We start from the raw sequence: 22,228 nt of genomic DNA on the forward strand, positions 1-22,228 counted from the left end.
CCATACTAAAGAGCCAAAAGAGGATAGAGAATCAATCACCACATGTAGTGGATTCGGTTGGAACGATGAACTTAAATGCATTGAGAAAAAGAAGGATGTGTACGATGAATGGGTCAAGGTACGACGAATACAAGCATTAATACTTTAATCAATAGTCTGTTATATTTACGCTTGCATTAATATGTGCAGACTCATCCGAATGCCAAGAGTCTTCGAAACAAGTCATTCCCTTACTTTGTGACCTTGCCATTGTATTTGGGAAGGATAGGGCCACAAGTGCAGTCATGAAGACTCCATCTGACATGGCATCTGTTCCAAATCTAGGTGCAGACGAGGACCTGAATACGCAGAACGAAGAACCTTACATACCAGAACCCCCAACCTTCGATTACGTTCTCGGGGAAAACATACCATTGACCCTTTCGAGTAGGCCGGATGGCACAGGGACGTCAAGAACGAGCAAGAGGAAGCAATGTTAGTCTGGGGACTTGGTTGGAGTAGTCCAATCAGAGATGCGCATGCAAACAATTGTTCTGGACAAGATTGCAGCTTGGCCAACCAAAAGACATGAAAGGGCCTCAACACAAAGGAGATGAGTGGTCGCAAAACTTGAGTTCGTCCCTGGAATGACATTGGAGGACTGTTTGGTAGTCAGAAAAACTTTACTTGCGGACTCCAATAAGGTGAACACATTCCTTGACTTCCCACCAAATTGGAAGTACAGGTATTGGATCCGTCTACTTGGAAGGAACCCATAATCGTCATACAATTTTTTGACTTCAAATTATAGGATCTTGCTCCAAATTATAGTGAACTATTTGTCTGATTTTAAAATTAAACTTCTGTGGCAGTTCAACAGAAAAAATGAAAAAAATATGGTTGAAAAATATATAAATTAACAAATGTAAATTTCGAAATAGATAGATTAATTGCCTTCTAAAACACATTTACACATTTAATTAGACTATATCAAATATTTAACAATTTTTTAAGAAACAAATAAAAAATTTCTGCGAAACCTAGGCTACCCAACCTTGCACCCCAAACACAGACTACAAACCTAGGGTATCCAACCATACACCCCAAACACAGATTACACAAACCCAGGGTACGTAACCCTACACCCCAAACACATGCTACACAAACCTAGGCTATACAACACTCCAACATCAAACCCCCAGGTTACACAAATCCAGGCTACTGATTCCGAACCCGTGGGCCAAACACCCCCTAAAGGTTTGTTGAAGGGTAGTTTCATAAATTTATAGGGTAATGGCATGATAAATTTACCTACTTTGATGGAAAGGTAAATTTATCCACATAAAATCCGGTAGTTCAGCTCTAACTGCCCTTACCTATTTTCCTATATCTAATTCTTTTGGCCATTTTTCAAATTAAACTATTTAATTTAGCTATTTCTCTTGTTGCCTCGTCAAAATACAACCCAATTTAAAAAGGGAAATTTAAGTCGATGACTAAATTTTGCCACCCGTTTTAAAAATGTCTATTAGTTTTAAATTTTGCACAAATGGCTAAAGGGCGTATTTTAGGAGTTTTACAGAATAACGTAGTTTTCCAACAATACCCTTTTCTATGTCTTTTTGGCCTTTTCTTATATTCAACCACGTAACAAACTTTGAATTCAAAATGATTTTCCTATATTCAAGGGATTTCAAGTTAATTATTTTAATTACTTTGTTTTGTATTTCAGTTAATTTAAACGATTTGTGTACAACGATTCATCTCCCATCTCATCGTTCTGCAATTGTTCTACTGTATCTTCTTAATGTATTTATACATATTTGCATCAATTGATATATATACCTAACCACTAAGGAGTATATGCTTCACAGGTTATTTTTATTTTGTTTTCTTATTTCTTTATCATTTAATAAATCATTTACAACAAAAGAAAATTAAAAAAGCGAAGACTAACAACCAATAAATCAAAACGATTAGGAAAATAGGTGATTCCTCTTAAATTTGTAGCATTTGGGCGTGTATCGTTATCAGATTCAGTTTCTTAAACTTCTTTTGACGATGAGTTATTTTTCTTATGTTCATCGGTGAATTCATTATTCACTCTTTCATTATCTTCATTAGACTTTGTATCGTCCTTTAAAACATTAGAAAATTTATCAAAATTAAAAGGTCAATAAATGTATATACCAATTAAAGAAAAATCAAAATTAGAATTCAATACACGTATATATCACCATGAAACTCAATATTGTCAATACATGTATATATCAATTCAAGAATTAACAAAATACAAAAGTCAATACATGTATATACAACTGTACAACTCAAATATCATAAGTAGATTGTCAATACATGTATATACCAATAATTACCTCACTAACACGTTCTTCCTCAACTATCTTGAGACCCTTTCCTTTTCCTGAAATATACGAGTACAGTTAGCTCAGTGAATCTAATTTGTAAATATTACTGTAAAAGTTAACAAACAAGAAATATATAAACTACTGCATCTATAAATCTTTTTCACTTTCTAAGTTGATTTTGCACGATTCCTTTGAACGTCCTATTATACCATAGATTTAATCATTGTCGAGATGTTCCTCCTCTAACTTTTACCATATCTATAGAGTCAATTTAGAATTTAAGCTATATAAATATAGTAAGTCTGTTGTAGTTGTAGATATATACTTCTCAGATCTAGTTATAAACAAAAGACACATAGGAAAATCAAAATATCTTTTTAAATACCCCTAAAATACGCAAAATCTGAACAAAGGGTCTTACCTTCCTCAAACAGTTGCTAGAAGATGGAAGTTGGGTGGCAGATTGGAAACATATCGAAGCAGCAGTAGGTGGATCTGGTCTAGGGCGGTCAGCGGATCGTATCGACCTTGGGCGGATCTGGTCGGGCTGCGGGACAGTAGATCTGGTTTGGGACGTGGTGCATCAAGCAGATATCAAACGTGTTGCGGCCAACAGGGAGGGTGGTGCCGATTGGGTGCGGCGGCAACGGGTCTGGCTTTGGTTCGTGGACGACGGCGTGAAGGTGAGTGGCGCATGGATCTGCTTTGTGAGGTGAGCAGCAAGACGAGATGATGGCCTTGAAGGTGAGTGACGGGATGGCGGCTTGCGGATCTGCTTCGTGAGAAAGACGATGGCTGTGGGGCGCATGAAGTTGCGTGAGACCAAAAGGTGGGAAGAAGGTGAAGACTCCTAAAACCCTAACTTCTCTAACTCAAGTCAAATGTGAGAAATAAATTTTATCAGTAATAATCTTTTTTATCTCCTTATTTTGGAATTTTAGAGGGGTAAATTTCAAAATATATCCAACACATTTTTAATAATTTTTTCTTAAATCAACTTTCAAATTCTGATTATCAATTTTAAATTAGATTTTTAAGTTAATTATTTAAATTTCATTCATAGATAGAATTGATTCCCTAAAATGAAGGCCCATTGTTTTTGCTATCAGTTAAAAATCCTAAATCTCTAAAATTATGCGTATATACTAATTAATTGGTTACAAGCTGGCTATATTTCTCTACAAAATATTTTAGAATTTAACGGAAAAAATCAATTAGCCATTATTGCAATATTTCATAGGTTTGGACATTTTTTAAAACGCGTTATTAATTTTAGCCATTCCTGCAATTGCCCCATTTAAAAAACAAATTATCTATATCCAATCTAATTTATGATTGGGCTGGGTTAGGCTGGGTCGACTGTAACTTTTCTTTAAACCTTTTTTTATCTTAACTCTTTTCTTTTTCTTTTAATTTTCATTTTTTTTTAAAAAATACAGCTCGCCACATGTCGTCATTTCATTGGTTCGCTTGGTTGATTCAGCTGCCACGTCATTATCTCGATATTTTTCCTTCCAACTTGTTTCAAACATAACTTCTTCGTTTGAACTCCGATTTGGATAATCAAAAGTCATTAGAATCGTTGTTATGAGCTATACGTCGTGGACAACTCAAACACTAAAATTCTCAATAAACAAAATTAAGTTTGTTATTATTAAAATATTAATTAATTAATTAATTAAAATTAATTTGAGGTAAATGGCTAAAAAGCCAACAATTATTAATTATTAACTATAATTTTTTATTCATTCAAAAATATAATTTATTATATATAATAATAATAATAATAATAATAATAATAATATTGTTATTATTATTGTTATTTTATTTTAATTTATTTTAATTTATTTTTAAATGAATAATAATAATAAGATCATTTTTAACTCTCTACTTATCTTATCATTATTACTAGTAATAAATATAATAATAATAATAAACTAAAAAAATAATTATTTTATTAAAGATTGATGATGTTTATAATAATATCAAAACTAAAAAAATTCATATAATGGGACTTTTTTTAACAAACGAAAAAACAATTATTTTATTTAAAGATGACGATGATAATAATAATATGAAAATTAAAATATGCATATAATGGGAAAAATTAGCACGAGTGGACTGTTGATGACCCATGACGAACTCACGACAAAAAAGCACGACTAGCACGGCTGGACAGCGGCCCCGATAGCTGTTGATGACCCACGGCGAACCCATTGCGAACCTACGATTGTATAAGATTAAGAGGAAGAAATGGGTATTCTACCTTAAATTTAAACTTTTAGCGACATGTTTATGAAACCACTTCGCTGAAACACACGCACGAGATAATTGTTCATCATACGGCTCACCAACTTCACTTGTTTATTAGTAGCTTTAGCGGCGAATTTTATAAGATGTCGCTACGTTATCTTCTGAACCCATTTCAATAATTGTATCTTTTCTTTTCTTAATTTAAGAGTGGCTGGCAGTGCGACTAATCTACAAATCTCTTGTTGAGATTCTTGTGTTACAATTCCTTCCTTCTTATGTAGCAATAATAGCAATGAATAATTCCGCCCTTCATTTGGTTACTCTTCATAACCAGTAGTTGTGGTTTCATGCCTAAGCTTTGAAAATATATTAGTCACTTCTTACTTTATATAATTTATTAAAGTTCATTGTGTGGGTCGTATCGGTTCTTTTTTGAGTTTAAATCAAGCTCCCATCTAAGCAAGTTATTCCCTTTCTTCTCCCTTCTCTTTGTCACTACGATCATCCTTTATGGATACTAGAAACTAGTTAATTTCTTTAGGTTTTAAATTCGAAATCAATAGATATTTAGCTTTTTACCTCTATAAATGGGGTTTGCAAGCTCGCCCCAATGATCAGATGCAAAAGACATGAATTTTTTGTATTAAGTTCATCTGAAGATACAAGCACAAATCTCATAATAGGTGATACAACAATATCCTAAAAATTTGCCAATAGAGCTTACCTTTGGACAAGGTCAGTGTACTATCTCCATATAGTTGGTTATGTTAATTATTTCCCACCATTTTAGTTCTTTACATTTTCTAATCTAATAATACCCTAAAATTTATTTTTCCTTTACGTGGAACTCCTATTTTAAACTAGTATGTGAAAAATACTTGATTTCTTATTGGTGATAACTAAATCTTGTCTTCATCACTATTGAAAATTTGACAACTCATTATTTTTAAAAACAATCTTTTGTCATTGCATTCATCTGTCTTAATTGTCAAACATTTAATGATGGTTAGGACAAGATTAATACTCGTTATTTTCCCTCTTTTGTGTGACATGATTTTTTATTTAATAGGATAAATAGTTGTACTTTTTTATTTATTAAAATATGCATTTGGGAGTTGATTTTGAGGATTGAAAACTTGTAAATTTTTGTTTAATGATAAAGTCCAAAAATGTTTATCTTAAAATATATTTAAAAATTGATACCAAATTTAATGATGTAATTGAAATTATTAAAAGATAAAATGCTAAAAAGCTTAGGACCCGTTTGGTAAGGTTTGTGTTTCTTGTTTTTGTTTCTTTATTTTTAATAAATAAACATGAATTGCATGACTCTAATATTTATAAATTCAAGTATAATCAAATAATTTTTTTATTTATATTTTGGAACAAATTAAAAATGAGAACAAGAAAAAAAAATTGTTCAGGTTTAAATTATATTTTAGTTCAGCTACCTTAAGAATTAATTCCTATGTGTTTCCCGACACCAGATGTATTAAAAGTTAGGCAGTTATCCCGTGAGATTAGTCAAGGTGTGCGTAAACTAACCCATACACTAATAGATACCAAAAAAAAATTATATTTTAGTTCGTGAACTTTCATCTTTATTATATTTTATTTCATAACTTCCCAACATTATAATTGACCTCTTCATATATCAAAATTGTTATTAATTTTTTAGGCATATTATACCTTTGGTCTATAAGAATTAAGTTACTATCAATATGAACTCAATTATTTTAAAAACTACAGCCAAGGTCAAAAATGAACAACTCTTGCACTAGAATTTGAACCACAAGAAAATACTTAAAATTGATGGATTAGAACAGAACAAGATAAAGAATTTGGGGACTGAAATACAATTGAAACATTTTTCTTACAACTTAAACGTACGGGAGATCCAACAAAAACTCCTCTAAGCATGTTGATGTCCGACTGAAGCAGATGCAGATGGTGGGCCAATCAGTTAACTGTTAAAATTCTTTCTAAGAAGTTTCTTACAAGTAATTGGTGATGATAATTGTAAAGCCTGCAAAATCGAGACCGTTGAACGTGCACAAAATTCCTTCCCTTTTCCCTTTTGATCTGGTAATGGTATTGGATTTCAATATTTCATTTCCATTCTTCCAAAAGCTTGCAACAATGGAGCCACTGTTGAACTGAAACAACACCCTCGATCCGCTTTCCCCTGTTTCTGCCATATGGGTCGCCCACTCCGTTCTCTCCCCCCTTCGCCATGGATCTGCTTCTTCTTCTGCTTCTGCTTCTTCACATGTTTCCAAGGTTGTCTCGTCGCTGCTGAGGTTGATCCCAACAACATTAGATTAACTCCAATCGACCGCGATCTTTACCATTCTAGGTCAGTAATTTTCCGATTTCCCTTTTCCTGGTAATTAGGTTGTAAAATTTGCCCGCTCTGTTATTGCTGGAATTTGGGTATTTAATCATATAACTGATGCAGATTCCCTGTGGTTAGATTATGGCTTGAGATGTATGTATCTGTGGATAGCTTAAATAACTTTCCCAATTGTGCAATGAGTGAAAATTTGATATGATGTCCATTTTTATACACCTCTACTTTAACGAGTCTGATACGACTCTCTCTTCCAATCCAAGTTTTTGGAGAGTTTTTATTTTATGCCCTTTTATCTTTGTTGAATGGTTTGAATACTTTCAACATCTGAAACTCTCGTCTGTCTTTATGTTCCTATTGGGATTCTTAAATGAAAGTTCTCTTATTTCTTGGATGGTTGGATCTTGCAGTGTTGATTTGATGAAGGAGATACAAACCGTGGTCCATCGCCACCCCGATAAGCTGACTGTATGTTGTTGTTGATTCTCCTTTATTCAGGCATGAATATGATGCTTTGGTTTGGTTACTTACTTTCAATATTTATGCAGATAGAGACAATGAGGTCTGGAAATAAGGGCTATCTTGCAGAGATTCCAGTTGTTACTTATTGCCATGGAAGGAAAAACATTGATGACTTGTCCAAGTTTCGGATACTTCTTGTAAGTTTTGTGTTGAATTGCATATTCGTTTGAACTTTCTGGTTTTTGTTCCCTTCACGTTTTCAGTTGCAAAAGCTTTCTGCATGTGTACTTATTGGACTAAATGAAAATGGGCTTAATTTAGAAATCAGTTCTTTCTTTCTTTTTCTTTTCCTCTCCATTTTTCTTTTTTATTTAACAACTAAGTGAACATATCATCTCAAATTGGCAACTGCTGGTGTTCTTGACAGATGATTCCTCCTTGTCTTCCAGAGTTTTGGACAGCATGGAAGGGAGCTCATTACAACAGAACTTGCACTAAGAATTCTTTTACTCTTGAGTGGAGAACAGTTTTTGCCTCACATGGATCAAGCGTCTTTAAACAATACACTTGCCAATCTTGTCATTAAGGTATATGTGGAAATATAGTAACCTTATTGGCCAAAATTTCTTGTTCTTTTGTTGAAGCTGCATTTTTTTACATCGATAAGTGAAATAAAGTACTTAGTATAACAGTTTTGGTTATATAATTTTAGGAAATTTGCAGACACGGGACTCACAGATAATTTAACGAATTAATGAACTTTTGGTGGGAATGAAGTCTATGCAGTCAGCCCTGCATCATGCAGATACTTTTGGCTGTTCTTCTTGATAATCGATAGTCGTGTTCATACTTAAGCTCGAACATATTTATTAAGTTCTTCAATGTGGGTCATGTAGATTTATATTTTTATAGATAGTTAATGTTTGGTAAGCTTTATGGACATTAAATTAATTGGTTAATAGACTGATAAAAACTTGAAAGAGCTCTATGTTTGAAATGATATTAGTGCTTCAAACTCAAATCACATATTTCTGAATGCATAAAGTGCTTGCTCATATGTATATTGCCAGGTGGTGCCGATGGAAAACTTGAATGGACGTAGACTCGTCGAGGCCGGGGATCTTTGTGAAAGAAGAAATGGTAACAGAGCTAAATTTAATCCATTTAAAGGTCATACAAGATCTCCAAGGTCATACTGAAATGCCTGAGTTTTGTCTTTAGGGAGAGGTGTTGATCTGAACAGGAACTGGAGCGTCGATTGGGGTAAAAAGGAGAAGGTTGGTATCCATCTTTGATTTTAGGAAACTTGTAAAAGATGATCTCCAGAAATTACTTCCCATAGGAAGCATCATATTCATTTCTTGAAACAAAAACGAAAACAAAAAGATAAATATGAATACCAACCTTTGGCAGGGCTTTTTTTCAGGCTCCATGGATTTCTCTCTGGCTTTTGTGAATGATAACTGTAATACTCTCTTCTGTTCCACACTTTTTGAGTCCTCCTTCTCCCCTATTGCAGGATTATGATCCATATGAGGAAAATCCTGGGTTTGCTCCTTTCAGTGAACCAGAAACTCAAGTTATGCGAAAACTTGCCTTAACATTTGATCCACATATATGGGTCAATGTGCACTCTGGAATGGAGGTAAGAACTAATGTCATTTATATTATTGCCTAAGGCTGAGATGCTAAGACAACTAGGAAAGGATTAATTATTAACCTGGATGATAGTGATTAGTGAATTTTCATGAATACGATTTGTAATGTCTTCTTCACTGACACACAGATTAGCCATTTTTAGTGAACAGAGATATTTTTATCACAACTTGACAATTTGATTGGTTCAGTTTACACATGAAATTGTACTAAATAGTTTCATGAAATGAATAGAGTAGTTAGTTTGAGGTTTCTGAAAAGTAATCAGTTTTGCTTTGGATGATGAGGAGGTATACCAGCATTAATATTTATCCAATTGACTTAATTTAAGGAAATGAAACTAATTGCTTGACTTAATAACCTCATAGCAAATCGATTGCCTGCCATTAAATTTTCTTGGTTATGGTTAAGTTTATCCTTCAACTTTTGATATTGTGTCTAATAAGGTCTTCGAACGAGGTTCATGAACTTTCAATTTTGTGTCTCATAGATTCCCGAACTTTCAATTTTATGTCTAATAGATCCTTGACCTATTCTTTTTCTTTTTTTTTCTCTTTTTAATTCACAGATCCATTAAACACAGATACAAAATTGAAAGTTTATTCAATTTTGTATCTAATAGGTTCATTGATTTTAAATATTTTTGAAAATATCATAGATCTATTAGTCATACAATTGAAAGTTAGAGACTTTATTAGATATTTTTCAAAATTCTAAGTAGATATAAAATTGAAAGTAAGTTCAAAGATGTATGAGACAAACTTAAAATATGGAGACCAAATTTATAATTTAACCAATTTTCTCCCCGTCAAACAAACACAATAAACCATATCATCATTATTATTGTACTTTTTATATTATTAATTTGTCGTTACTACTAGATACAGATTTCTGGATTCTGTTTGTTGAAAAGGAAATTATAATAGGACTAAAAAGAGAATTTAGAATCATGTTACGGTTAGTTTAGGGCCCGTTTGAGACTGTTTTCATTTTTTTTTCCCTCATTTTTCATTTTTAAGGAACGCTTCTAAAAACGAGTGTTTAATGACTTTCTTTCCCTACTCTTCTTTATTCGACGAGCTGTTGTACTGATTGCCGAGGTTTTTCCATGCACGTTTCATGCAACTTGCTGGTTTTTTATTTCGACTTGTTTTAGGCTCTATTCATGCCTTATGACCATAAAAACACAACTCCTGATGGTGATATTGCACAACAAATGAAACTTGTGCTTGAAGAGCTGAACAATCTCCATTGCCACAGTCGATGCATGATCGGATCGGGTGGAGGTTCCGTTGGGTTAGTTCACTTTTTGAGTGACCCTTTTTCTCTATAGCAATTCTTATTGTATGTTATCATATCATAGCAGGTTGACAAAAAGATCTTGGCTTTCCTTTATATGTGATTGTGATTCCATCAATAATCTTATGGCTATTGACTTGAAGTTTTTGTTCCTTTTGTTCTTTAATTGGATCCCTTATCTACTCTTGTAATTCCATTCTTCTATGCAATTGGGTGTCTGAATTTTGCATGCATAATTTCTGCTTCAAGGTATCTGGCACATGGGACAGCCACAGATTTCATGTTTGACAAGGCACGAGTTCCTATGGCTTTCACTTTTGAGGTTTGTCAAACTTGAACTGCTATGTAACTTTCATGCTAATCTTGGTTCAGGTCTTAAAATAAGCTTCTTAATCATATGTATATCAGATATACGGAGATGGAGCAGCCTCGTCGAAAGACTGCTTTAAGATGTTCAATCCCACGGATCTCGGAACCTTCAATGTATGTAATGTAGTAGGGGAAGACTACTACATCAAGTAACATTTCCTGTTATCTCGAGAAATTGATGACCATGGAAATTATTAGCTGAATGCAATTTTCTTTCTTTGTTTTCAGAGGGTTCTCAGCGATTGGTCTGCTGCATTTTTCACAATCTTTAAGCTGGGTCCGGAGTACCTTGGTGATACCGAGCTCCATTCGAAGGGCAACTTAGACAAGCTAGTGTCGATTGATGAATATCTTGAAGGTTACTTGATTGAGAGGAGTAGCAGATATGGGAAGAAGAGGGAGGTTCTTGAACTAGGGATGCAGGAGATGAGAACTTATTTTAGGCTATTTTTGTTGTCGTCAATTTTATTGTTGTTCATGTTTTGTTCCAGAATTTCTAAAAACAAGTTCACTAGACCACTTGTTTCTGCAATTTCCATTTGAGGTAGATACAACACAAGGATGTGTCTAGTTTCTGGAACTCCACATGTTTATTGCCATATTTATATTCTAAACGAGTACAGATGATCTCATATTTGTAGTTTGATTGTTTTACTGAAACAGCTCTCTTAATGCAACTAGCACAAGATTGCAACCAAACCTCTAAGTTCCATTTGTATGGTTTTCTTCACCATTTCCCTCCCCTCCCACGAGATTGCAACCTAACACCTAAACTTTGAATTGTAATTCTACGACAGCATAACAGATGTTTTATATATAGAAATAGACAGCGAGACAAAAATAAAGTAGCACTATTGCTAACTTAGAGCATAACTCAATTGGTTAAGACATTATACATCTGTCCTAAAGGTAAGATGTTTGAATCCTCACTCCTACGAATGGCTAGTAAACATGGCCTCTGTTGAAACACCATAGTGAAATCCTTTTTAGAGACTATGTCCTTCCCCAGAAAAAGAAAGAAAGAGAAGAACACACGTACTGAGGTCCTTGGGCCAGTAATTTCTTCTGCATTTTACTGTAAGATGTAAGAATAATGAATGTTGTATGAACAATAATACAAGAATGATCAACAGATGGGAATTTGCCTGGTGCTTCTGAGAGCCGTATGATATAAGGGAGCTGAAGGAATGGTGGGCACTGAAAGTTCTACTTTTGACAATGTTAACTTTAACTGGTATAATGCCATATTTATCAGTGTAAGATCGAACCTTTCTCCAAGTCATAAGGATATGACTCAGCTTGAATTGGCAATTCCTGCAAGACCATTCAAGGACAGATACAAAACATTAGTCATCACCCTGCAAAACACAATGCGTACCACCAAATTATGAAAATTAATTCAAATCACATATGATACCTAAGAAATTGTGGATTTTGGCCAATTCATTAAGTGAAAAAAAAAAAAAAAAAAACTAAAGATTTTGATATCAATTCATTATGAAGCTCCCAAAAACATCACATCTCAAGCCCCTTCGTGCATACCTACGAGTAACCTTTTTTTTTTTCCACCTTTTTTGAGAAAACGTACCTATGAGTATTTGTTGGATCAAATTATGCTAATTTAATTCTGCTGGTTGCATGGCTACACAATCGGGCGGGCAGGAGCCTATATACTTAGTGTACGCTTCATGTATCTGAGGGCGGACCGCAACATTGCTCTGGCCTTTCCGTCAGGAGTACATCCAGACAAAATCATCTCTTCATATACAGCTGGAACCTGAAACTCAAATAATGTACTTCCGAGTCATGAAATTTGAAGACATGAAATTTGAATTTTGAAGTTGCCTTGTGATATGAGACAAGCACAGGGAGCTATAAATACAGCAATTTGTCACAATTTTCTATTTGATGGTATGGTATTGTAACAAATTAGAAATGCTGAAACCGAGATATAACTTTAGCAAAAGCTAAATCATCAACAGTAGTTCATCCAATCTTAAAAATAGTCCAGCTTTAGTTTTAACATTTAATCTCGAAACATTTCCCTTGAACACCATGGAGAAATTGGAGAAGACATTGAGTAGGTTCCAATATGATGAAAAATGCTAAGGTCATTTTTACTCGATCGGCAAAATGTATGTATAAAAGAACACAAGCAGAAAACGAAAAACAGCCAGAGCCATGATTTGTTCTACCTTGTTAAATTTATCGACACGAATCAAAGCTTTCATAAGTGTTGTATATGTCACAACATCAGGCTTCACATCCTGCAGTTGTAGGACCAAATAAGTTTGCATGATGAATGGAGAAGCTTTGTTCTCATTCTTGAAATTAAGCATGGAAAAAATGCAAAGGTTAGTATTGTAAATACACTGCACTTACATTTTCCTTCATGTACTGCAAGACTGAAAAGGCTTCAATATCCCTCCTATCCTCGCCAAATGCGTTGATCAACGAATTAAGAGCCAAGAGACTGGGCTTTAGTCCATCTGATCTCATAACTCTATATGCATTTACTGCCTGCTCCGACAAACCCTGCCAAATAGTAAAATGGAAGAACACTAAATTAAAATTTATAGTTGGATGCATAAATTTGTAATTACAACTACGATTAGGGGATGGATCTTGGTCATGGTTCCATGTCAGATGCACCGATTTATATGTAAATATTCTCCGAACCATGGCTCCAAATCGAAAGGTGAACTTGTTTCTACTCCAACCTGTTAACTAGGGCCAACTACAAAAAATTTCAAAAGAATAGCCAACCTTTTAAAAAATTTCAAAAGTAACAAATAAGTAGCACATATGCCGAGTTAATTAAGAAAACACATCAATGTTATTTTTGCAAAACATAAAGAGTATTGCTATTTATAAGGGAACATATTTTTATTCATTATGCCATTTACTAAAAAATTTCTGATTACAAATTTAATGTAGCTAGGTAATCTTTTTATCAAGATACGAGGCACAACTCCAAAACAAAACAACCAAGTCTCACAGGCATAGTATAATATTCCAGAACATTTTTGCATCAGCACTTGTTTCAACTTAGCATTGAGTATCATGTTGTCAAGCAATGATACTGTGTATAATAATAAAATTTCTTTCTAAATTTTTCCATCCATTTGTAAAACAAAGTCAGTCATGGAAAAAAAAAAGTATGAACAAATAACTTATCCATTGTACAAAGATGGCAATATGTTACAACAGTTAATATCTTTTTATTGGAGTTTCAACAGTAAACATCATCACCAATTTTTCAAAGAATAATATTGACACGAAACAATTTGTGAGATGAAATGTGGGAAGGAAGACATACTCTTTGAGCGAAGGCATTGATTAAAGCATTATACATAGTTGAGGATGGTTTCAGCCCAGCAGACTTCATGGCCTCCAAGCACTCAATAGCGTCATTAAACCTCCCCGACTGTCCGTATATATCGACAAGGGTAGTGTATGTTATAACATTGGGAAGTAAGCCCTGACTCTGCATCTTCCCTAACAAGCTTTTTACCTCATCCCATTTTCCCTGCTCTCCTAATGAATTGATCATAATATTATATGTTGTGGCACAAGGTAAGTAACCACGCTCCTGCATTTCTTGGAACAACTCTGCAGCCCGTTCATGGTATCCGTGCTTACAATGACAATCTATAAGTGTGTTCCAAGTAACGACGTCTGGTTCAATCCCCTCAGAAAGCATCCGGTCATATGTTTCCATGGCATGATCAAGGCAATTGAACTTCCCAAAAGTATCGATCATGACATTGTAAAAATGCCTATCAGGTTTGACGTTGCTGTTCTTCATTTCCCTCAAAACTTCAAATGTTCTCTGCCATTCTCCCCGGTCGCGATAACTAGCTAAAACCCTACTGAAAATGAAGGAGTTAGGTTTTACATCTCTAGCTTCCATTTCTTTCAACAAATTTCTTGCACTTTCCCATCTGCCCACATTTGCATAAGCATCAATGAGAAGACCATATGTGTGCTCATCCGGTGATAATCCACTCTTTTCCATCTCTGAAACAATAGATTCTGCTTCTTTCAGAGAACCCCTTTTAACATAACCTTTAAGAAGAGCATTGAAAGCCTTGATCCTCGGTCTCAATCCGCCTTCTTTCATTTCCTCAAAGATAGCCTCAGCTTCCTCTGTCCGCCCATAATTCCCCAATGCGGAAATTATCGCAACAAAAGTAGAAGTTTTGGGGTTCAAACCACTGGCCTGAACCATGGACAAGAAATACAGAGCTTCGTCAGGATCTCCAGCTTTTGCAAACCCCAAAATGATATCATTAAGGAGCTGCCCATCGAGTTCAATTTTATCAGACTCAATCTCTCCATAGAGCTTCTGCAAGATTGGAACATCAATCTTATTCGTTCGAGTAAGCGACTGAATTATCAAACTATAGTTGACAAAATCAGATTGGTAACCATCTTGCCGCATCCTAGACATCAAATTGAGGGCCTTCTCCAAATCATTATTGCGAGCACAAGCACCAATCAGAGCATTATACGTTAAGGGGGTTAGGGTTTGTCTCTGGGAGAGAATGAAAGCCTCATAGAGCTTCTCAGAGCGGCCAAGCGCATGAATAAGAATCGAGTAAAGCAATTCATAAGAGAAACACAAATTATGCTTCTGAAGCCACGAAACAACCGCATAACCCAGCCCAATCGAAGAGGGAGAAGAGCAGAGAGATTTGAGGAGCGAGTGCCAGAGAGGCGCCGGCACAGCCCTATACGCCTCCGCAAGCTGGAACTCCGTAGGGTCGAGCGAAGTTGGAGAAGCTACCTCGTCGAATTCCACCTCGGAATCGGAATCGGACACGGCTCCGGCGGTGGCAGACGTGGAAGAACGGGAAAGGAAGTGGAGGAGGGGAGCGAAGTCGTAGCGGCGACTCTGAAGCGAGGCGTGGTCGAGGTCAAGTGCGTCGGAGGAAGTGTAACAGGTAACGGCGGAGGGGGAGGAGGTCAAGGTGGCGGCGGCGGCGGCGGAAATGAAGGGAAGAGAGAGATGGGGTAAATGGTGGTGGTGGTGGTGGAGGAAGATGGTCGGACAAGGGAATTGAGTTGCAGGGAAGCGACCGGAGAGTGGCGGCGGTGAGAGAAGTAGCATGTTATCGGATAATTGGGCGCAGAGGAGAGAATTGGAGTTAGATTAATGGATTTATCGGCAAACTTTCTATGGCAGCGGCGGCTCCTCACCAAAATAATCACAGCCGCCGGGAAAGTGGTGGAGAAAGATTGACAATACATGGTATCAGTTAGTTCTCTAAAACGTCGTCGTATCGTATCCTTAGATAATCATGGGATTGTAAATATCGTATCCTAAATTAGGGGGAAAAAAACGGTCATGGATATTGGGATTTTTTTTTAATATTGTTTTTAATTAAACTTATTTTTAAAATAATGCAGATTTATTAGAAAAATGGAAAAAATTGCAACTTTGGAAACTTATTCCAAAAATATTGTTGTTGTAAAAAAACGGGGGTTTGGTCGACCATGTTTTCCCGCCTAAGAGACGACCATCTGACGTGGCGCCACGTCAATTTTTTTTAAAACGAAAATGTGGACGACTATTTGGATGGTTTGGAAAAAAAAATGTTGTTTTATATTATATAATATTCAGTAGTTCTTATATAAGAAAACCAATTTTCTTTTTCCAAAAATCAACCGACGGGTCGGGTAGTCGTCTCTTGAAGAGATGATCGTCTCTTGACGACCACACTTCCGTTTTTAAAAAAATTGACGTTGCACCACCATGTCAGATGGCCGTCTCTTGAATATATAGTGTTACAGGTGAACTTTAACTTGTATTATATTAATTATTAGTTTGATGGGGGACGACCGACTCAGTCGAACTGGTCTATAGCGAGGTGTTTGAGCCCCCTAGAGGAGTCTCGTGGGCTTGTGGATAGCCCAAGTGTGTGGGCCTAGAAAAAGGCATGCATGCTTTAAGGCATGTCTCCATCTCTCCTTTTAGTATTTCAATATTTTTAATATTATTATATATATTACTTTTTATAAAATACTTTTCTAATTAAAAAAAAAAAACCAAACTCGTTTAAGCTATTAAGTCCAATTTTTTTTCTCGCTATACTAACCTTAATTTCTTATTCTTTGATAGAAACCCTAGGGACATTTTAGTTTTCACTTTCTCCCTCAATCTATTTCTCTCAATTTCTCAAATTCATCACACCCGCTCATATTCTCTCCTCTATTTCCAGCGACCCAATTCGATAAAAGAAAAAAATTTATATTTTTAAAGAATTAGAATATTTATTGGGGAACCCGTCCCCACCCATCTCTACCTCCAAAATTTCAAAGACGGGAGCGGGGATGGGGATGCCCCCGACTCACCCCGTCCACCGGTGTCATCCCTACTACTAGCCACCATCAAAGAAGGTGTTTTTCTTTTTCTTCCAAAAGGTGTCCATACACCAATTCATTATAGATCAACAATAGTTTGGATTAAGAAAATCTCATGGGAAATTGACAGGTTTGACCTAAAATAGTTTTCAATTTGCTCAAACGACCTAAAATCTAATTTTTAACTTTTTTGACCCAATTTACTTTATTCAATTAAATAATGGAGGTTGAAATGACGATTTTAGCCTCGATATTGCGTGTAAAAAACATGTCGGAGGAGTGTGTCAACGAAACACAAACAAACAACGCCCTTTATTGAAGCATTGTTCATGGGCGTGGTTGACCGGGGCAACCACGGTCGGGAAATTCTAAATCATGGCCGTGAAATGGAATTTACAGTTATACCCTCCATTTTAAATTCTAACCGTTGGTATCCTTTTCATCTTCCACACTTCAATTTCTTGCGCTTTCGGTTTCCCTCGTTTCCATTTGTTCCATATTGCATACCTTTCCATTGCCTACATAGTTCTTGGTGTTTTTTGCTCTCAATCTCATCCCATTTTCTCTTTAAGGTTAGGCTTTCATATTGTTCCTATTTACGTATTTGCGTCACTGTTAGTTAGAGTTAAAAGAACAATTTTTTCGGTTTCGTTTCTATTTTGGTCTTCGTATTTTCACTCTCCCTTTTTTTGTGTTGCTTTTAGTGGATTCTAACTGTTTTTGGTTAATTTCATTAGCGGGCATCGTTAGTTGTTCGTTTACATATTTAGGGATTCTGTTTTACAGTATGTCTGGGCGTTTTCTGTGCGTATATGTAGGATTGGTTGGGTATATGTAATTTGTACACTTTTTGGCCCTTGAAATTTGATTTGATTAAGGATTATTGTCCGAGGTAGGGAGAGGTCGAGAACTATTTCGTGAATTTTTTGCCCAAACTCTGGCGTGGTGCGACCGTGAATTGCGATGGAATTAAACCGAGTTCTGTAATAATTCACGGTCACGTTAACGGTTGAGGTAGACCGTGATTTATGAAAAGACGACAATCCTGACCGAGGCTCAATGAGAATTGCAATTCTGTCACAATTCACGGTTAGGACCATGGTCGTGAACGTGACCGTGAATTTTGACAGAATTGCAATTCCTATGAAGATTGTCATGGTTGGACCTATAATTCGAACCCGATAATGGCCGTGGTTGGATCGAGAATTTTAACAGTTTTATGCATATTTTTTATGTTGTTTGTTGTTTTGTGTGCCATATGTATTTGTGGTTAGCTTATATGTATGTATTCTTACTGTTTCTCAGGTTTATAGGATGACAATGGTACCTAAGATCCCCTCTTCTAGTTATCGCTCTGACAATCTGACCTGCCTATCCCACTTAGAGAGTACGGTGAAGTCGATTAAGAGTAAGCTAACACGTAGACAACTTAGTATGTTTAGGAAGACTATTTTTTGTCATTTTCTAGATGTGGACCTTGTACTTAACGAGTCACTTATACACAATCTATTGATTAGGGAAGTGGACGATAGTAGATAGGATGTTATTACCATGGATGTGCTTGGTAATAAGGTATCCTTTGAGTTGAGCGAATTTCAACTGATCACGGGCCTAAAGTATAGTAGGCGGCCAATTCACAAGAACACTTATCTTGTTAGGCTTAGGACGTGTACTTCGATGACAAAGTTGACATTTTACTAAGTGAGCTGGAGACGAAGTACATGTAGTTGCAGTTTGAAAATGACTTGGATGCGGTGAAGGTGTCAATGGCATTTTTTGTGGAGCTCGTGCTGCTTGGTAGGGAGAGGAATTTGAAATTCGACACGAGCCTATTAGGTGTTGTTGACGACTTAGAAGTATGTTGTAACTACGATTGGGGTGGGATGTGTTGGGTGTGTTGCCCTAAACTCGTAGTTTGTATTTTGTAAAAACAAATGTCTATTTAAAAGTTTTATTCAATAAATTTGTTGTTGAATCATAGCTTTGCATTATCCAAAATCCAATAAACTAAACATCCAAGGTTATTTATGATGTAATCGGGACAGTATATATACTGGGTATATAGTTGATATACGAGGTATATATTTGATATACCCCTGATATATAAATGGATAATGTCCCGTGAGTAACCTAAAGGGTCTATAGTATATGGATAAGGTTGGGTACCTTATCCTGGCAACACTATGGATACGGCCCGCTCTGTAAAGGTTACAGACGACTCGATCCAAGTCGTTCGTGTGGAGACATGCGAGTGGGGGTATCCTATACAATGAGTTTATATAAGACCGGACCGCGAAATAGGCAATCTTTAGATGTAACACCGTTAACTAATAGATTGCCATTTCCTAGGATGACCAGGCAACTCATTCTCAATCCTGAGTGAGTTATGGACTCCTGCCCGTGAGGGCTCGTTCTTTGATCTGTATGGGTGAGAGTGGCCCGAGTCGCCGACTCAACATTCCTACCATTTTGGGGACGAGACCGAGTGGGGAGTTGGGAACATAACTTCACAAGATGGAATTCACTCCTCCCCGACTTTAGGGAAGTAGGTGAGTGTTCCCTTAAATGCTGACTCCGGGACTTGAACAAGGGGCCCCACCCTCTCATTGGCCGAGAGGGACTTCCGGTTACTGGTTGGACCATAACCGGGTTGTTCATTAGAGGAGCAGTGGTGTTTAAGGAGTAATATGTAACTCAGGGGTAAAACGGTAATTTGACCCAACTTGAGTTACGAACACTCGTGAAGAATTGACTCGTCATTAATGGTCGTATATCCATGGACACGAAAACATTCCGCAGTGAGAAGAGTGCAACTGCGGGTCTTTAGTGGAATGACCCGTAGTTAACGAATCTAGATTAACTCGGTCAATGAGTTTGATCGATTAATCTTACATCGTTGGAGCTTCGGATCTGTAGGTCCATTAGGTCCCCTTGCTAGCTCATAACGGGTAAAACGAGGATCAAATTTTTGGAAGAATTTGAATTGTTCAAATTACTTAAGGGATTATATATATATTGATACATTATAATATATATAGTTAATTGTAAATTAAAACTATATATTATGAGAGATATTATTTGAATGAGATTCATATTAAAACTATAGGTTAAAAATAATGTGCATAAGATGTACATTAAAACTATAGGTTATACGAGAGAAATGTTTTAGAATATGATTCTAATTTTATAATAAATAATTAAGTGTTAATTATTTATGTATATATATATTTATTAATTATTAATTGGATTAATAATTAATTATATTAATTAATTTGATTAATTAATTAATTATATATATATTAATTATTATATATATATTATTATATATATTTTTTAATTATTATTATTATTATTATTATTATTATTATTATATATATATTAATATTAATATTATTATTATTATTAATATTAACTCCCCTGCAAAATTGCATGGGAGTGGGAGGTGTTGTGACGTGGGGAGTTACCCCACGTCACCCTTCTTCTTCTTCTCCAAGTGTTGGAGAAGGAGAAGAACAACGGTGTTACAGAATAGAAAAAAAAAGGACTCCCAACGATTTCTCTCAAAATTCTCTCAATTTCTCCCTCTCTTCGATCAAGGTGCTACCACAAGCACGATCCCGAGACCCAAGAGGATAGCGAGGAAGATCCGGTGGTGGTGTTCGAGGGGAATTCACTGAAGAAACGTTCTTCAAAGGTTTGGAATTTCCCCTGTATTTTCTTTTGTAAAATTCGATTTTGTATCCCGAAAATCAGCAACGAAAATCCGCTTCCACTCCGGCATTCACATCCCTTCATGATGGCTTTCGAGAAGACCATAAAAAGTCTCAAGCGAGCCCTAGTCAGAAAGGCGAAAGATGGGGGATTGAGAAAGACGTATAGGTTATACGGTTTTCCATGGGCATTCTAGGTATGTGCATGCATTGTCCATGATTAACTTTCATTATTGTTTGTTCATTATTTATGATATTCTACGTTCATGGTTACAAGTGTGGGGATACGAAACGATATCTTCTTTGATCGGACTAGTTACACATCCGGTACAACTTGATGCTATCCCACGCATACTTAGGTGGAAGTGCGGGCATTCACCTACATTGATTGTTATGGAGAAAAATATATTCCAATCTACATCTGTAAGTTTCACACACATAGTATTTAACGCACTTCATAGTAGTTTATATTCATATAACGTGGCCTCACGTCAGCGGCAATGTGCAGACTAACGTTGTCATCAGACTGTTCGAAACTGAAGCGGAGGAAAGGTTCATGGGAAGGGTATTCAAGCCACCATCATCTGAGGATTTAGTAGATGAGGACCAAGCGTTGGATGAAGTGGCACCTCCAACGAAAGGTGCTGGCTTGCAGGATGATGCCACACCTGGTGATGAGGCGATTGAGAATATGGACGTTGATGAACCTGGTAAGAGGAAGACAAAAATTGGGAAGAAGTATTATAGTCGCTGCAAATGTAAGTCGAAGCTGAGGGTTCTCACTAACAATGTGCCTACTATGGACACGCGGCTTGCCGATGTAGAAGAGGTAGTTTCATCTATGAACGATCGATTTACCGGTATGGAAGGTGATTTGAAAACCATTCGGAAGTTCTTGCGCCGGCTAGTTAAGGTTGGTAACCTACTAATATTGTCTGTATGTGCAAATTGTACTACTCCAACATTGTGTTTGCTATATACAGGGGCTACCGGTTGATACCTCAAAGCTTAGGAAATACTCGGGTGGAGATAGAGAAGGCAATGGCGACAGAGATGTTGAGGGAGCTGGAGGTGGTAGCCATAGGGACACTGAGGATACTGAAACTCACCTTAGAGAATCAAGATCTGATGTCGGAGAACCATTGGAAGTATTGGAGAATCAAGAGGGACCTCAGGAGGTTGGAGAGGTACCAAAGGAACCCGATGTAGGGGTTGGTTTAGAGGAAAGCACACCTACTAAGGAGGAAGGCCGCAACTGAAGCATCTGACGAGTTCCACTCCCACGGACACCGGAGGTAAATATGCACTATAGTGTTATTATTTGTTGTGTTTAGAGTCATTGAACTACGTTAATACTTATTTACTGGATCGAAACTTAATCATGGATGACTTATCCGAAACGAATTCCGAGGAACTGA

At 36.2% G+C, this 22,228-nt stretch overlaps 2 protein-coding genes across 4 annotated transcripts; one reads left to right on the forward strand and one right to left on the reverse strand.

The window, feature by feature from the left end:
- Positions 1–6,427: 6,427 nt before the first annotated feature.
- Positions 6,428–11,377, forward strand: LOC111020704 (Zn-dependent exopeptidases superfamily protein). The gene is made up of 11 exons (XM_022297444.2): positions 6,428–6,954; positions 7,359–7,416; positions 7,497–7,607; positions 7,860–7,997; positions 8,481–8,550; positions 8,632–8,687; positions 8,930–9,055; positions 10,223–10,362; positions 10,615–10,687; positions 10,774–10,848; positions 10,963–11,377. The coding sequence occupies exons 1-11, from the start codon at positions 6,797–6,799 to the stop codon at positions 11,275–11,277; spliced, it is 1,320 nt and encodes a 439-aa protein (XP_022153136.1). The 5' UTR covers positions 6,428–6,796; the 3' UTR covers positions 11,278–11,377.
- Positions 11,378–11,571: 194 nt separating this feature from the next.
- Positions 11,572–15,987, reverse strand: LOC111020703 (Pentatricopeptide repeat (PPR-like) superfamily protein). Of its 3 annotated transcripts, XM_088127557.1 has the most exons (6): positions 14,054–15,978; positions 13,117–13,269; positions 12,930–13,001; positions 12,323–12,511; positions 11,880–12,048; positions 11,572–11,799 (listed from the first exon to the last, which is right to left on the reverse strand). In XM_088127557.1, exons 1-4 carry the CDS (start codon positions 15,845–15,847, stop codon positions 12,401–12,403), a joined length of 2,130 nt encoding a protein of 709 aa, XP_087983683.1. In that variant the 5' UTR covers positions 15,848–15,978; the 3' UTR covers positions 11,572–11,799; positions 11,880–12,048; positions 12,323–12,400. The 3 variants fall into 3 exon arrangements, with proteins under 3 accessions (XP_087983683.1, XP_022153134.1, XP_022153135.1); XM_022297442.2 differs by having other exon boundaries at positions 11,572–12,048; XM_022297443.2 differs by lacking the exons at positions 11,572–11,799; positions 11,880–12,048; positions 12,323–12,511; positions 12,930–13,001; positions 13,117–13,269 and adding an exon at positions 13,276–13,471 and having other exon boundaries at positions 14,054–15,987.
- Positions 15,988–22,228: the final 6,241 nt, after the last annotated feature.

Source organism: Momordica charantia (genome assembly GCF_013281855.1).
Source record: "Momordica charantia cultivar OHB3-1 chromosome 8 unlocalized genomic scaffold, Mcharantia_2.0 BLBB01000008.1, whole genome shotgun sequence".
Taxonomy (NCBI): domain Eukaryota; kingdom Viridiplantae; phylum Streptophyta; class Magnoliopsida; order Cucurbitales; family Cucurbitaceae; genus Momordica; species Momordica charantia.